This window comes from Leopardus geoffroyi, chromosome D4 (assembly GCF_018350155.1).
Source record: "Leopardus geoffroyi isolate Oge1 chromosome D4, O.geoffroyi_Oge1_pat1.0, whole genome shotgun sequence".
Taxonomy (NCBI): domain Eukaryota; kingdom Metazoa; phylum Chordata; class Mammalia; order Carnivora; family Felidae; genus Leopardus; species Leopardus geoffroyi.
The window spans coordinates 12,465,050-12,483,282 of record NC_059342.1 but is presented as its reverse complement, the minus strand read 5'-3'; the positions used below and the strand labels follow the sequence as shown (position 1 = coordinate 12,483,282).

The 18,233-nt window shown below is 40.3% G+C and overlaps 1 protein-coding gene across 10 annotated transcripts in view; it reads right to left on the bottom strand.

Annotated features, from left to right (window-relative positions):
- Window positions 1–18,233, bottom strand: part of MAMDC2 (MAM domain containing 2) — a 403,751-nt gene that overhangs the window by 300,112 nt on the left and 85,406 nt on the right. For 6 of the 10 annotated variants that reach the window (XM_045468454.1, XM_045468452.1, XM_045468451.1 and 3 more), the window contains 2 exons: window positions 15,198–15,316; window positions 12,792–12,860 (listed from right to left, as the gene is read on the bottom strand). In XM_045468454.1, coding sequence (XP_045324410.1) covers window positions 12,792–12,860; window positions 15,198–15,289 — 161 coding nt within the window. In that variant the 5' untranslated portion in view covers window positions 15,290–15,316. Of the gene's footprint in view, window positions 1–12,791; window positions 12,861–15,197; window positions 15,332–18,233 lie in introns of all 10 variants that reach the window. The other 4 variants (XM_045468450.1, XM_045468457.1, XM_045468455.1 and 1 more) reach the window with 1 other exon arrangement.

Below are 18,233 nucleotides of genomic sequence, written 5' to 3'. Positions count from 1 at the left end.
GGCAGACAATTTGAATCTGCTTTTATTCCGGATCCAAGCCAAGCCCTTGCTAAGTTTCCTAGCAGTTTGGAAGCAGTTCTCTCCTTCTGTCAAGAACACAGACTTATAAACCCAGAGATTCTAGTGTCTTCTTTACTATCAAGTGCCCTTGGGGTCTTGAGCAAGCCATTTAAACCCTCTACATCTTATTTACCCCCATTAGTATCTCTTTCATAAATACTTAGAGACTAGACAGATAGATTAATTAATGGAAAATTGGATTCTTTGATTATCTCTGTGCTTTGATTTCCTTGTTTATACAATTAAGAAAATACAGACTCATATGACCTTGTATAAATGTTAGAAGTGGATAATGCATGTGAAATACTTTGAAGGAAATGGAGCACTCTACACAAATTAAGCATGAAAAGCAAGGTACTATAGTGGTTAAGGACACAAACTCTGCAGTCAGACCAGACCTGAGTTTAAAACCCAGCTCTGGTGCTTCCTAGGTTAAGGAAATTTGGGGAAGTTTTTACCTCTCTGAGCCCCTTTTTTAATGGAGATAGCTGCAGTGTCTATCTCAAATAATGAGAATTAAATGAAATAAGGCATATAAAGCCCTTAGCTCAGTGCCAGACACACAGTATGTGCTCATTGACACAAGAAGAAAAAGTGATACTGCAAGGATACTAATTAGAGAGTGGAAGAACACGGTTCTCTTTGCATTTTATTTGAAATATTCAAGCTGCTGAATGGATTCAAAGGGACAAGACTGGAGGCAGAGGAACTAGTTAGGACACTTATATTTGCAACTGAATCTGGGTCACTGACCTCGCTCATGCTCCAGTGTCAACTATCCACCTGCTATCTGGCATTTTCTCTTCTTCTTACCTTCACTGCCTCAATGAATGGCCCCATTAACCCCCAGGTGCCTAAGCCAGAAGCCTGGGAATCAACCTTGAGTCTTCTCTACCCTTATAACTAATCAGTTACCAAGTAAATGTCTATTCCTCTCTCTTAATATATCTAAAATATGAAATCTTTTCCTCCACACCACTATTACTAGAGGTCAGGACCTTATCATCTTTTGCCTTGGTTAGTTCAATAGCCTTCTCACTGCAGTCCCAGTCACCTACAATCTGCCTTCTGCTTTTTAAACACAAATCTGATCATTTCTACCCCATACTTGAAAACCTTTCACTCTTGCCTTAATGATAAAGCTCAAATTCTTTTTTTTTTTTAATTTTTTAACGTTTATTTATTTTTGAGACAGAGAGAGAGACAGAGCATGAACAGGAGAGGGGCAGAGAGAGAGGGAGACACAGAACTGAAACAGGCTCCAGGCTCTGAGCTGTCAGCACAGAGCCCAACGTGGGGCTTGAACTCACGGACTGTGAGATCATGACCCGAGCCAAAGTCGGACGCTTAACCGACCGAGCCACCCTGGCGCCCCAAAGTTCAAATTCTTTAACATAGCTTTCAGGTCCTACCTGCTTTGTCCCCAACATCTTTCTCCAACTTTGGATGCTATCACTGAAAACTTGTACTCTATGAACCAAGACATGCCCATCACAGGTACCATTATCCCCTGCCCTAAATCCCTGTCTAGGGTGCCCTTCTCTCCTGTTGATCTGGCTGAATCTAGCTCAAACTTCATGACTCAGCTTAGGTTTCACATCTACCTGGAAGCCTTTTCTAACCTTCCAAATCTGAGTTATGTTCTCCTCTTGCATCCTCTGTTCACCCTAGCATATTGCAACGTGTAGGTTGGCTTATTCAACAACTATTCCAGCCTCCCTTCTTGTGTGTCTTTCTCTACTTAGAAGACTCTTGTAGCCAAGGGTGGCCATCTAGTAGATGAAGAATGATGGTTCTGAGGGGGTTTCCCTTTACCTCTTCACTTTCCCATTTCTTCCTTTCTAGAACAGATTGATGATGTTGGGAGGCACAGCAACCCTCCTGACACTATGAGGATGAAAGCTTCCTGCAAAACTTGTAGAGAAGAAAGACAAAAATGCCCTGCATCATTGATGACATCATGTAGCTGCTATACCAGTCTTTTCTTTTGAGTTAATTTATTTTCGAGAGAGAGGGAGGGACAGAGAGAGCATGCATGTGGGGGAGAGGCAGAGAGAAAATCCCAAGCAGGCTCCATGCTCAGCCCATCGTGGGGCTCGATTCCACAAACTGTGAGACCATGCTTAACCGACTGAGCCACCCAGGTGCCCCGGTGACATTCCAGTCTTAACTCCCTTATATTTCATGACCAAATTCCTTAATTACTCAAGTTACTACTAGTGAGGTTTTCTGTTACTTTCAGCCAAGGGTATTCCTTACTGATACATGAGTACTGATTGGTTATTTTTCTGTCTCATGTATTAGACAGTGAGCTACTTCAGGAATGGGTGTCTTTTGTCTCTATATTCCTAATACCTAATTGTTCCTAATTCATAGTAGCCACTCATTATGTCGAAAGGATGAATTCAGATATGTGGAACAAACATAATTTCCTCAGGACTAATAATTTTTGCAAGCCATTTTGAAGGGCAATGTAAGCCTTATCTATTAAGGTAATAATTTAACTATGAAAGTGCTAAATATAGAATCAAATTAAACACAGATAGCAGCAAAAATTTCCATAATGCTGTAAAATTCTTGTTCCTATGAAACCACTTCTATGGCTCAAAGATGCACAGTATAGTACTATCCACTGAGACTCACTGAAGACTTCAAGTAATTATAGCATTATGACAACCACATAATTTCCAATATTATAAAGAGAAATACTAGTAATGCAGTCTCACCATTATGTGGAATAAAAGGAAATGTCAGGATTAAATATAAATTCCATAATATTAACATTTTGAAAATCTTTGCCACTCATTTGTTTCATGACCTCATCAATCCCAAAATTTGAACTGCTTGTATTCCCAATGGATTAGCAATGACACAAATTCACCTGTAGGCCAAATAAAGGTAGAAGCAGCCATATAATCATGGTAGTTAGAGACATGAAGCTTACTTCAGTTATCTACTACTATGGCATATAAGTTAGCGGCTTAAAATAACAACTATTTTATTATCTGATTATTCTGTGGGATGACTGGGCTCAGCTGTGTAGTGTTTTGGTCCATGTGATGTTAATGAGACCTACAGTCATCCAGGTACTTGAATGGATGGAAAGATCCAAGATAGCTCATTCTCATGCCTGGCAGTGGTTTTGTCTGTTGTCTGGGAGCTTAGTTGGAGCTGTCAACAGATGCCTTGGTTCTCTTCCATGTGTCTTGGGCTTCTCACAGCATGTTGGCTAGAGGCCAAGAATCAGAAAGTAGAAACTACCAGTCTCATAAGGTCTGCTCTCTGATGTCCCAGAGCATCACTTCTGCTACATTCCATCGATCAAAATGAGTCACAAGGCCAGCCCAGATTCATAAGACAGGAAAATGACCTCTGTCTCTTGATGGGAGCTGTAGCATGCATGCACAGAGAAGGAAGGGATTGTTTCTGGGGACTAGAGACCAAATAAGTAAATTGAATAAAGCTGTCTTCATAATTTTATCTTGAGGGCCTCACTGAGCACACCTGGGTATGCAAATAAACTTGAACTTTAATTTGGTAGGTGTAGTGTGAATGGCTATTCTAATGAAGTTAGATACAATACAGACAGGTATGGTCTGAGTCAGCCATGAATCCACTATGATGCCAAAACTTTGGATCTGACAAGCACTATACCGGGTGCTTTCACATAAATTTTCTTATCAAATTTTATGAATTACCCTGAAAGGATAGCAATAAAGTAGGTCATTGCTATCCACCATTAAAACACTCCTGTGCCAAGGCACACAAGCCAAGTCAGGACCTGAGCCATACCCCCAAATATTAACAAATGGGGAAGTGTCCCACCTACTTAGCTGTTTTGTTTCAATGTATGTCAGGTAATGGCAGATACCCTATATGCAGGAGTAGCACAAAGAGCAATAGCATTTAGGTTGACTCTGAAATCATTTCAGCAAATTTGACCAACTACAAAAGCCATTACCATTCAGCACCAGCCAAGCCACCCATTCCAGGCATCCCAGGTGAGTGAGATGAGCTCAAGCAGGTTTCTGCTTCACAGGGGGAAACTTCCAAACCAAATCCAAGGTATGTCTTAGGAACCAGTAGCCATATTATTTGAAAAATGAAAAAATTGAATCTAGAAATTTCAAGAGATAAAGAACCTTTCACCAGTATTTCCTTTAAATGGCTTGGTGCTCAAGACCTGGGCCTTGCCTAAATGGAGCAAATAACATCTCCATGTTCAGAGTTCTCTTAGTTGGCCTAGCATTCAAAGAGGCAGAAGAGAAGAGTGGCTAAGACCATGAGCTTTGGCCTTAGACAATCTCAGTCCAAATCCTGACTCATCACTTGATTGCTCTGAAAGTTTGAACATGTTACTTGACTTCTCTGTGCTTTTGTTTTTCCCATCATAGAATGCAGATAATGCAGACGGAACCAAGTTGTATGAGTTTTGTAGGAAGTAAATGAGTTAGCAACATCAGAATGGTGCCTGACACATAATACATACCATATAAGTATTTGCTATCAGTTGTATTACTTAAAGTTATAAGTTATAGAAACCTAGCTCAAACTCAAGAAAAAAAAAAAAAGAAGGAAAATACCAGCACATATAAAAAGAATACCATCAGAACAGTCTTTTTCCACACCTCTGCTTAGCTTCATTTATAGAGAGATGCTCGCCCCACAGCAAGATGCCCTCTGTAACTTGCTACCTGGAAAATGTTAGGGCATCTTGCCCAAAACTTCAATTATAATCCTAGAATGCTTTCTGATTGGCCATACGGGTCATATGACCAACACATGGGCTTGAGGGAGGTGGGAGCAGGGAGGAAAATCACCCCATTAGCACACAGCCTGGCCACATTACACTGCATGGGAAGCAAAAGGTCCTCCAATGAGTAAGATGGGGAATCAAGATTGGGATTCTGGTCTGTCTCACTCCTATTGTATGCTCATTCCACAGTATCGTTCTCCTCTTCACATTTCCTTTGTTGTTACCCTCATCACCTTCATCACAGAGCATTTTTTAAAACTTTTTTTCCTTCTGGAAAAATGTTCACCAACTGGGTGGCATTTTACCAAGAGACAAGCCACCACATAAATGCCTGAGTAGGAAAAAAAAGCAAATGCCTTGCCCTGGAGTTTGAGAAAAGGAAAAAACAAAATAACACCTCTTACTATTCATATTCAGTCCCTTTCTTCTGAAGAGTTCCAAAGGTTTTGCAGATGCTAAATGCCCCAGTGAGAGAAATAAATTGAAAGAGTTTAAGCTGCGGCCTCAGCTCACTATGGTTACTGGGAAGTAATCGCTCCACACACATATGGATAAGTGCTCTATGCCAACAATGAGCACTTAACTGCCTGAACTACTTTTTGGCCTCATTTAACTTGTCCATTTATGAGACTACAGATGCCTTTCTCCTTAGAACCATAAAATTTTAGAGCAGGAAAGGACTTTACAGATCATTTGGTTCAATCTCTTCATTTTATAGATGGAAACAACTGGAACCCAGGGAGGCTTATTAGCCAGCACAAGGTCATATAGCAGGTTTAGTGCAGGCCCAGAAGTAGAACCATGTCTCCTATCTCTCCATACCATGCCTTTTCTGAAAAACAACTATCTCCAAAAAGCTACCCAGTGATCCAAAACACTATTAATTTCTTTCTTCTCCAGTCATGTGGATCACATAGTGTTTGGATGACTTCTGGAAACAAGACACATTTATTATAAAATTTTGACAATATACACTAATCACTAGCACCGGGATACAATGAAATTTGGTAAAAATGGCAGGATGCAGTAGTTAACTGCTGTCCTTGTAAGAGGTCTACCTTTCATACTTCTCCATCCTCCAGCAGATAGTCAGTACTTCTGGGCTGCCCTCAAACTGACACAGGCTCCCATGCGTATGCTTCTCACCCAGTGCATATTCTATGCCAGAGTTGGCTTTCACTGTCAAAAAAAAATTAGCTCCTCCTGTGAACCATTATCCCAGGACCATGCATGGTTAATATGCATATTTAAGTTAAGGGCTTCTGAGAAAAAGATCTTAAAACTATATTTATACTAAATCTCATTTGCAAAATTGAATCTGCTTGATACAGCTTTTGTTGTTGTTTGTTTCATTTGTTCTGTTGTTTTGGTTTCTGGTTGGTTGGTTGCTTACTGGTCATAGATGCCGTCCAAATATTATACATGGAAAACCTTACTTCTTAGAATGAGTCAGCTACAACTATCTGTTACAACGGACAAATCATAAAATGATTTTGTATAGATCATCACATATCTAAGGGCCTTCTGATAATCAGTGAATTAGCTTTCCATGCCTCATGAAGAGCTTCCAAATTACGTATAAGTTCCCGAGAACTTGAATTCGTGAGAACAAGATGGGAGGGCAAAGAATATCTTAATTTACTAATTATATTCAGGTTCTTATCCACTTTTCCTATGTGCCTTGAAGAAAATGTGTCTCTCATTACTTTGCTATGCCTTTAATGTTTCTACCCATGTAGTAAAAGGAGTATGTGTCAGAGACCTCCTAGGCACGCAACTGTGCCCACCTGAGATCAGAAGAACACTGTTGGTGGCTGCGGTCTTTGGGCCTCCCTGACTCTCACCCCTGCTGTTACTGGTCAGGGTGAATTCCTTGGAAACTCACTGATAGAAATGTAACCAGCTTTCAAGAGAAACAATAACTCTACTTCTAGACAAGCTCAATCCAGCCTCAATGTATATAAATCCTCACTTTTAAAGTTAAGTCATTGATAGTGCTTTTAGTCTCAACCTTACTTCCCCCTACATTATAATTTTTAAAAATTTATCTCAGTCTGTGACGTATGTGGGAGGAGTTATCCACAGAGTCCTTTCCTCTAGGTAAGGCCAGGAGTGATAAGTGGTGTCCAAACACTGTAGTCCTTCTGATTTCCAATATGTTCCAGAGATGTTTGCTGCCAGTTTAAGGAGGAAAAGTGTTGTGTCTTCTTGATATTGATCCAAAATAAAGTAGGTTGGCTATCAGTTGAGTTGTGAAAAAAGAAACAGACTGTTGGTGCCCAGGTGGCCCAGTCAGTTAAGTGTTTGACTCTTGGTCTCCCTCAGGTCATGATCTCACCATACATGGTATTGAGCCCCACCCCAGGCTCTTTGCTACAGTGGGGAGCCTGCTTGGGATTCTCTCTCTCTCTCTCTCTCTCTCTCTTTCTCTCTCTGCCCCTACCCCCCAGCCCCGTGCACATGCCTTCTCTCTCTCTCTCTCTCTCTCTCTCTCTCTCTCAAAATGAATAAATAAACATTTTTTTAAAAAAAGAAAGGACTGTCAAGTGCCATCAAAATATAATGAATGTTATCTAAAAATTAAAATAAATGCATCTAGCTAATGTCCCCTTAACAACAAAACTATACCTACATTCTGATTTTTGTTAAGAGGTAACTGGAAGTTTAAATTTACATTATGATTACAGCCTTTCTTTTATAAGTTGAAGCACATTACTTTGGTCCATTGAGCAAACTCATTCTTATTCATTGCCTTTTAAAGTTGACATTTAACTTCCACAGCTGTACAGTTGGTAAGAAGCAAAAGAATATTTAATATTAAAGAAAGCAGACTCTAAAACACCACAGCATCCTATGGTATGGAATATCCTATAATTAGCGTACATTAACTGAAAGAAGGAATTACATATGGAATTAGTGAAGGACAGTTGAAGGTACTCATGTATTTATTTCCTTGCTGATAATCAAATAAGACAAACAAGTAATTTGGCAATTCCAACTAAGAAGGACTGATTTTTCTAAAAGACTATGTCTTCCAATGCATTTACCAAAATACAACTGAGAACTTTTGGTTCTACAAGTCTTGAAGCCCTAAATCAAATAAGATAGGAAAGAGCAATACCTCTCCTCTGTAAGAATTTTCTGTTCAACACCAGAAATAATCTATTCATTCAAGAAATGATTACTATGCAGCTGCTATAGGTCAAGCTCTCTGGTAGGCAAGGGGGATGGAGCTGTCATGGTCTTGCCCCTTAGAGCAAGTTTAGCAAGAAAGACAAACAGGGATGCAAGTAATTGCAACTAAGATGAGTACAGAGTTAGGATAAAAGAAGCACACAGTGCCATGGACACCCACAAGGGACCTACCAAGTCGTGGGGGCTGGGGTGACAGTAGGAAGGGAGGGTCCTTTGGAGGAGGTGACATTTCAGATGAGACTTTACAACTTCAGAGTTAAGATTAACTGTACACATTGCATTTTGCTTTTCCAAAAAGCTCCACTAAAATCATATGAAAGAGGCTTTAAAAAAATAAACCCACAAGGCTATGAAGAACAGGAAAAGGGACATGAGAAACAAGTTTTGGAAGCTTGGAGAAGATGAACAAACAAGTGGTGTGTGACTTAGCAGAAAGCTGAGTAAGTCCTGAAGCAGCAAAGGACAATTGGGCTGGAGTTGCTGGAGAAGCAGCTAGAGCCGCAGGTCTCTGTCACTCTCCACTGCTGGGTACTGCCCCTTCTCTCTTCCAGCAGGAACTAGAAATTTATTCACTAGAAAAGGTAAAAGAGGGGTGCCTGGGGGACTCGGTCAGTTCAGCGTCCGACTTCAGGCTCAGGTCATGATCTCACGGTTCATGGGTTCGAGTCCCATGATGGGCTCTGTGCTGACAGCTTGGAACCTGGAGTCTGCTTCAGATTCTGTGTCTCCCTCTCTCTCTGTCCCTCCCCTGATTGTGCTGTCTGTCTGTCTGTCTCTCCCTCTCTCTCTCTCTCTCTCTCTCTCAAAGGTGAATAAAGATTAAAAAAATAAATTTTTAAAGGGTGAAAGAGAAAGTCATCGATCAACAACATGGTTCAGTGACCATACATAATGAAGGATTAATATTGATGTCCCAGCAAAACGCTCTGCTCGCTCCAAGAACACAGGTGCCAACCCTTCACCCTTCAGAGGGTCAAATAAGGGAGATTTCTCTGGCGAATCTGACCAGCCCAAGAGGAAAGACTAAAATACTGGCACCAGGGCTTCTGGGGGGGTGGGAGGGGAGGGAAGACCCACCTAGATCCTTCCAGTAAAACTCCAAGACAGTAAGTTTCACTCACAGGCTCTTAATCATGAGCAGAAAAGCAAGGATTACCAGACCCCTCAAGAAAGCCTCCAGCACAGATAGATACCATACAAACAAAACCCAAACAGAAACAAAAAAAGCATTTTACATGAAATAGAGACTATGCATGGAGAAAAAAATTTAAGAAAAACAAACTATATCATTAACATCCCCAGATAGATAAGATATTATAGTCATGAAATAAAAAAAGGATCCAATAAAAACAGAAGGATTTAAACAAACAAACAAACAAACAAAAAACAACTCAATAGTAGGGTCGAAGAAACAGAGAGAAGATAGTAAAGAAAAAAATAAAACAGAAAGACAAGAAAAGTAGAGGACCAGGCCAAGCAATTCAACACCCAAATAAAGGATTTCCAAAAAGAAAGAACAGAGAAAATGGAAGGTACAAATCATCAATGAAATAAATTAGGAACATTTCCCTGAACTGATAGAGTTTCTAGACTCAGGTTGCTGTGTCTAGCCCAGCAGACTTGCACAGCACTTACCACATACACATCAATTACTTTTCTAATTATCTTATGTATATTAACTTGCTTAATCATCACTGCAACCCTAGAACATGGACACCTTTATAATTATCATCCTCATTTTACAAATGAAGAAACTGAAATGGCTAAGCCACTTGCCCAAGATCACACAGCTGGTAAGTGGGCAGGGCCAAGATTTGAAGGCAGGTGATGTACTGGTGGAACCCGCTGCATGAGATTACCAGGTAGGATGGAGCATCACTGTAAAATTTCAGAATACACTACAGACAGTTCTATTTGATTTTTTAACACCAGGGGTGTCTATTATTTCCATAGTGCGTGCAGGGCCTCATACTTGACTGAGAACCCAAGGGAACCCGATGTGGACTCCTATTCCCACCTCCACACACAACTTCCTTCTCTCTGACACCCTGGGCCTACAAGTTTGAGTCACATTCAGAAGTTCTAAAATCCTATTCCTGCTTCCTAACTCAACAGGAATATTGCTCTGCAGTAGGGCTCACCTGCCTGCATCGCAGCTGGAAGACATGTCCTCAGAGAGTAAGTCAGGGAGAATGAGATGCCCTCACCCCCATCTCAAGGAGCACAGAGACACACAGTTGCTACCCAACACTTGATGACAGTTGCCTACTATATTTTGCCCAGTTCTATAGTTACTCATGGCAGGATGGTAAGTCTGCAACCAGTCCTTGTGTCTGAAGATATCTTTGTCTGACCCTCCCATTTAAATAGTTCTAGGTTCAAAATTCTTTTCCTTCAACATTTCAATGTTATGGGTTCGCATCCAGTGTTGCTGTTGGAAAGTTAACGTCAAATTGATTTTTATTATTTTGTCTTATGTTTGCAACTGTTTATTTCCCCAAGTAATAAAGCTTTAAATTCCCGTTCCATTTGTTCCACCAGGTCTGCTTCCTCTGGTGTAAGTCACCTATGTCTTGTCATTCTTCATGATGCTTTTTATTCTTTAGATGTGTCATGATATTTTTTAACTAGAACTTTGTCTGTATTATTCCTGAGACTACCAGATGCCTCTGCTTTGATGACCACAAAGGTGGCCCATTGAAAAGGGAGGCCTAGCTCATGTCTTCACTGTGAGTGAGGTTGATGTGGGTTGAGCACCACTGCTACCGCTCTCGGGGCTTAATGGTGCTTTTTCTCCCTGGCATTTCTTCCTCCTTTACGTGCACTGCCTCGTTCCTCCATATCCAAGATTGCTTTCTCGAACTGGAGTTGGAGGAGACAACTCAGGGGTCTACTGGCCATCTGTGGCTGGAATTACAGATTTCAATGCTGAGATAAGAGTAATTTCAGGGAGGTAGATTGTTGGTATCAAATCATCTAGTATGTAGAGCCCTGGTGTCTCCTTTTCTGTCCTGGACTAAAAATAGTAGACAAAGCCAGTGCAAAAAAATCCAACTTTGAGCTTATACTCCAGGTTTGCAAACACAATAGACAAGACTCTTTGAGCTCCTGCATAAGCCTGGCCCACCGAGAACACTGCTTACATCCTGGTCTGGCTCAAGACTCCATGTAGAGACTTCAGTCTTTGCCTTCTCTCTTCTCCTCCTCCCCTACTCCATCTCCTAGCCCTCTCTTCCTCTAACCCATCATTTTCTTTAGAGTTTCTCAACGTTTTGATACAGTTGTCAAAGTCTGCCTCTGGATTCATTCTGCCTTTCCATGTTGTTGCTAGAATTTCCAGATTTCAGTGCAAGGAAGGGAGCCAGTGGGATTTTTTTTTTAGCTCATCATCTTCATGGAAGCCAGAAGTCCACCCTCCTCAGGGATCATTTGGAAATACTCCCTGTGGGCCTTCCAGCCCACTTAGATATGCTACAGCAGCCTGTGGGAGACACAGGCCAGGCCAGCCCCACTACAGCAATCAAGGTTAGAACCTGCATGGTAGAACACCTGGCCAGAATTTCAAGTGACTGTGAAATGGAGTGTGGGGCATTGTCATTTAGGACGTTTCCCACCTCAAGCCCAGGCAGACTGCAAAGTAGCTTAGTTCTAATGCCAGACAGTTGTCACAGGAAGCAAAAACATCTAAATTGCTGGTAATGATGACATGTCCCCATGTCCACACAGCGCACAATTCAATACTTAGAATTTTATAGAGCTTGTAAGTACCTATATTTCCATATCACTTATCTATACGTCATTACAGAAATTATGCAAGTTTGTCTTGTTTACAAAGATGAGTGGAAGATAAATTCGTTTTCTGTAGTAACAAGTCATGCCTCCCCAAAATAAATATATTTCTTTTATCAGTAAAAATTAGCAGTCTCTTGCTCTATAGTCCAAGCTCATAACTCATAGTAATGTTCTATAAAGTCACCGCAAACACTGAATTAGCAAACCCTGGACCGTTGCTCTAGGGGAAACACAGGGTTAGGTTCCTGAGAGCCTCTGGCCACAATATTTTCATCAGCCAATTAGTACATGTCCTGGTTTTATCTGCGTTTCTATTTAAAGTCACTTTATTTAATATGCACTGTTAATTCATTAACATTGAACATGGCCAACAGCACCATAACTCATGCCTGAAGGAAACTTACCTAATGCACATGTTTTCTCCATAAGTCACATCACAGTCCTCTTGTGCTTGGAACACAAGACAGCACTTTAACATTGCACTTGCAAGCCATTTCAAATAGCAAAATCACCAACAAAAGGCACACGCAAAAAGGCAAAAGTCATTGCAGTAAAAGACTGTGAGAAGGACACTCGGGTACAGTACAAGAGCCAAAATGGGAAGACACAGTTCTACTTTCCTCCAGGTCAGCTGGGAACGTGCACACTGGTTGGCTCAATTTTTTTTTTTGCCTTTCTGTGCAGATCCGTGAATGACTGCAACAGCACCCTGAGCATTGATTGATTTGGGGGTTACGAATAAATTATAGCAAGTAGGAGAATTTGCAAATACAGAATCTGCAAATAATGATGATTGACTATATTATTATTACTAGTGCTTGCATATTGATGGGAAAACAATACTTTTGTTAAAGGAGTCTGTGAAATGCTATGTAAAGGGTATTTTGTTGACTATGTAGACTCCTCATCCCCTCACCTCCGCAAACAAACCTCCTGATTAATTCAGAAGTATTTTGTGCAATCTGCAGCAGGTTTGGGGACTACTAACATTTTGCGATGATCTGGTGGGTGTCTAGTAAAGAGAGCTCCAAAGCCAGTAGCAGGCAATCCAGTGTCCCTGGAAACAAAACAATAATTTTTAGAGAATATGTCAGACAGACATTTATAAACTTTTATAAACTTTCAGAGCTATACAAAACTTATTTGGGGCTGGATTTTTTAAATCCTTTTTATTTTTTATTTTAATTCTAGTGTAGGTAACATACAGTGTCACGTTAGAGTCAGGAGTCAATATACTGATCCCACAGTTCCATACAAAGAAAGCAGTATTTTGATTGCAGTTGGCTAATAATCTAGTTATTCAAGCTGCTAAAATGGAGAGTGATACAACAATAGCCAAATTGTGGAAAAAGCCTAAATGTCCATCAACTGATGAATGGATAAAGAAATTGTGGTTTATACACACAATGGAGTACTACGTGGCAATGAGAAAGAATGAAATATGGCCCTTTGTAGCAACGTGGATGGAACTGGAGAGTGTGATGCTAAGTGAAATAAGCCATACAGAGAAAGACAGATACCATATGTTTTCACTCTTATGTGGATCCTGAGAAACTTAACAGAAACCCATGGGGGAGGGGAAGGGAAAAAAAATGAGGTTAGAGTGGGAGAGAGCCAAAGCATAAGAGACTCTTAAAAACTGAAAACAAACTGAGGGTTGATGGGGGAGAGGGAGGGAGGGAAGGGTAGGTGATGGGCATTGAAGAGGGCATCTTTTGGGATGAGCACTGGGTGTTGTATGGAAACCAATTTGACAATAAATTTCATATATTAAAAAAAATAATGTGTGTATTGATTACATGCTGAAATGATAATATTTGGTACGTGTTAGGTTAAATAAAACGTATTGAAATTAAAAAACAATGGAGAGTGATAGTAGTAAAAGTATGGCTGTAAGTAGGACTGATCAAGCAAATAATGGTGCTTGGTATTGAGAAAAGGCGTGTGGTTTTGTATTAATTATAGTAATAAAATTGATAGAACCTATAATTTGGGATATACTTGTTAAATGTAGGGAAAGGATAGTTAGGTCAACAGAAGCTCCTGGATGAACAGGATTACCAGCTGGCTGGAGGTGGGCACACAGTGCAACTTGCTCCAGTACCTGCTTCAACTATTGACTTTGTGAGCAAGGGACACAGTGATGGGGGCAGTAGACAAAATTTGTACCTGAGAAAATACTCTATCAGGAGCTCCAGTTATTAATGGGATTGGTCAGTTTCTGAATCCTCCTTTCAATTATAACTTGTATAACCATTAATGGGATTGGTCAGTTTCTGAATCCTCCTTTCAATTATAACTTGTATAACCATGAAGAAAATTATTACAAATGCATGGGTGGTATAGCTGGGGAGGAATTTTTATGATAGATTTTTAAAAGATTTTCATGTCTGCACCTTTCGTGCACTTTGCAAAATAAAATGTCCCAAGAAGTAAATTAAAAATTCAGCATTTTGTCATTGTTTTCACTGCATTTTCCAATAGTTACAAGATAAGACAAAGTCTATGGATAGAGTTTTCCATGGAAAGGCACTATACCAAGTTTCAGGACTACAGAAATGATCAGATAAGAAACAGTTCTATGGGGTGCCTGGGTGGCCCAGTTGGTTAAGTGCCCAACTCCTGACTTCAGCTCAAGTCATGATCTCACAGTTTGTGAGTTCGAGCCCCACATCAGGCTCTGTGCTGGCAGCACCCCTGCTTGGGATTCTTTCCCTCTCTCTCCCTCTCTCTCTGACTCTCCCCTGCTCATACTCTGTCTCTCTCAAAAATAAATAAACGTTAAAAAATTTTTAAAAAAAGAAATAGTTCCTACTTTCAAGGAACTATTTCAAGGGAAACACACATACATATAAATAAGTAGAATGTAAGTCCAACTGTTATGTAGAGCATTAACAAAATGCTCAGAGGGCAAGAATATAAGAGCAATTAATCCTGATCGACAGCTCACCTAATTTTTACTGCTTGTCAGGCAATATTTCTATGAACATTTCATGCTTCTTTACACCTAAACTTCCCAACAACCTTATGAAGTAGATACTGATTTTAATTCCCATTTTACAGGTTGAAAAACTGAAGATTATAGATACTGTTTACTTTCACAAGTAAATGGTGGAGCTGGTGTTCAAACCTAAATAGTCAGAACACTGACCAGAAAAAAAAAATGTGTAAAGAGGACCCAGAATGGGTAATGCTGATTGGCAAACACTTGAAGGAAAGGGAATTCTAGACAGGGGGAACAGCATGAACAGAAAGCACAGGAGATTGAGATGTGTTCACCGTGCTTGATGTGTTCCTGTAATGGGTAGCCAGGGCCACTGCACCTCCTCACTGCTCATCCAGACCCTTTCCTGCACATATATGTTCTGTAAGTGAAGGAAAGTATTAAGAATACCTTTCAATAATCCCAGAGCTCATTGTTTCTTCATTCAGTAAAGCCTTTCTCTTTATTGTAGCCAATTCTCTGTTTAAATAAACTTGTGCCATTTGTTCATGTGTTTCTGATATCCAAATCTGGAAAAATAGAAGCTACATATGAGAAAAGTAAATACATTGCCAAAAATGGTCAGTTACTAAAATATTTTTGTTGAAGTACATTACTGATTTTTTTTTAAGAGAGAGAGAGACAGAAAGGGAGTGCGCGTGTGTGTGAGCAGGAGGAGGGGTACAAGGAAAGGGGGAGAGAGAGAATCTCAAGCAGGCTCCATACTCAGTGAGGAGCCCCACTTGGGGCTTGACCCAACAACTCTGGGATCATGACCTGAGTTGAAATGAAGAGTCAGATACTTAACTGACTGAGCCACCCAGGTGCCCCAAAGTATATATTGATTGTAATTGTTGACGCTGTTGACATTAAAAAATAAGTAATATCTTTGGGCGCCTGGGTGGCTTAGTTGGTTAAGTGTCCAGCTTCAGCTCAGGTCATGATCTCACAGTTTGTGGATTTGAGCCCCACGCCAGGCTCTGTACTGACAGCTCAGAGTCTGGAGCCTGCTTGGGATTCTCTCTCTCTCGCCCTCTCTCTACCCCTTCCCCACTTGTGCACACTCTGTCTCTGTCTCTCTCTCTCTCTTAAAAATAAATAAACTTAAAAAAATACCTCTTAGCAGTCAACGATTTCATTGTAAATATGTGAAAATGCCAATTCCTTACTATGTTACTGGAAAATAAAAAAATCAAATTGGTTGTTTCTATGAAATGCCTTCAGCTAAATACTGCTTTCTCCTTTCTTCTCAAGGATCATATATGTTAATTTCTCTAAGTAAGAAAATGTTTGTAGCAATTGCTTTGTAAATCACATGGGACTTCAGATACCAGCACCAGCAATGAGCACCAGCAGCAGCAGCACCATCATCATCCATTCTCTATCAAGGATGACTCAACAAGCTATCAAGCAATTACTCCTATGAGAAAAACCTGCAAATTGTAAGATGTCCTCAAACCAATTGAAGAAGCATCAGGGGTAACATCTAGGGGATCTTACGAACAAAAATTGGCATTGAGTATTCAATATTTTTTCCATTCCAAACTCGAGAAGATCATGAATGTGGAGGTTCACAGCAGAGAAGCAGAACTCACCACGACCAAGAGAACCCATTACTTTCCCCAAACCTGAAGACTAACCTCCCTAAGACATCCAATGAAGTCCTAGATCACATTAATACCATATATATAACGCATATATACACATATATATACACACATCCATATATATATATATATATTTTTTTTTTTTTTAAAGAGAGAGAAAAATCTCTGTTTAGATATTTGGAGACTTGAACTACAAGAGTATCTTAGCTATAGTCAAATACCCATGGCCCACTTTGGGTCAGTAGAATAAGGTTCTGCTGTAACTGGGAGACTACCCTACTCAAAGCAGTTTTATAGTCTCTGGTCCTGGTTCCCTGGTCTACTCCATGGCTCTATAGATCCTTGGCTTCTCTGACCAATGTTCTCTAAGGCCTCAACCTCCTGAATCACCAGCCACCCAGCCCAATTTCTCAGCTCTGACTCCTTATACCCTTTGCTCAACTACTCTTCCTCATAGATTCCCAGGTTCACAAGTCCATGGTAAAAGACACTGTATTATTGAGCTTCATATTATATACTTTAACAAAAAAATAAGACATTTACTTTGGGAAAAAAATTACTATGCACAATTTTGTTTTAATGAGTAAGGTTGACCCAAAAATTAACCTTAGATAATGCTCTGGTCATATTCAGCAGTAAAATATTTCAACATTTTCAATCAATCAACACCTTTGAAAATTATATGAAACTAAGATATTTGCAAACATGAAATAATGAGGAGTTAAAAGAAAAACAGATGATAGCATTAGTGGATTTAAGTTTATTGACTGAGTATTAAGCACTTCATAGGCATGATTTCATTAAATACTGAAAGCAATCCTATGAGTCTTGTGTATCAATCATAGTCACAGAAAGAAAAGAACAATCAAATGGGTAACTGAGTAGACTTTAATGGAAGATCAGTTTATAAAAGTGTGGCCAGCATTCAGAAAATGTTGAAGCACCCTGAGGGTAGCAATTGTGGAGAGCCATAGGGTAGAGCAGTTACTGGAAACTAGTAAGGCCTATAGCTGTAAAGAGAAGGTCACTTGGTACTTGTGGGTTTCAGAACAGACATACGGTATCTTAGTCCATTTGGATTGCCCTTATAAATGCCATAAACTGAGTGACTTATAAACAACAGAAATTTATTTCTCACAGTTCTGGAGGCTGGGAACTCCAAGATCAAGGCACCAGCAGTGGCTGGTGAGAGCCTACTTCCTGGTTGATGGACAGCCATCTTTTCACCGTACCCTCACACAGCAGAAGGAGGGAAGGAACTCTCTGAGGTCTCTTTTATTAGGGCACTAATCCCATTTCTGACTCCATCCTCATGACCTGATCACTTCCCAAGGACCTACCTCCTAATTTCATCACCCTGGGGGTTAGGATTTCAACATTTGAGTTTTGGGGGCACATAAACATTCAGTCTATAGCACACAGCCACTGCCAAACCATGGCCCTGCAGGGAGAAAATCACAGAATAAGTGTCCAAGCTAACTCGCCCACCACCTCTGATCATCTGTGAGTGCCTTCCACAGGCTAATCTGAACAGAAAGCCAGAGGACAAGGAAGCTCATCAAAGCCATCCATAAAGGTCAGCTTCTGGGCACAGAGCAAGGTTGAGAAGGGTGCAAAGTAGATCTGAAGGGAGAAAAGAAGAACACTTGGCATAGTTTTTCTTCATTTTAGGGAAGGGAAAACTGAGGCTGAAACAGATTAAGTAACACCTAGGTAAACCAGTGAGAAGGTAGAATTTACACAATTCAAAACATGCAATCTGACTCATTCATTGATCAATCCATATCTATGAAATTCCAGGCTAGAATAGTAAACTAACTCCAGAGTCTCTACTGACTGT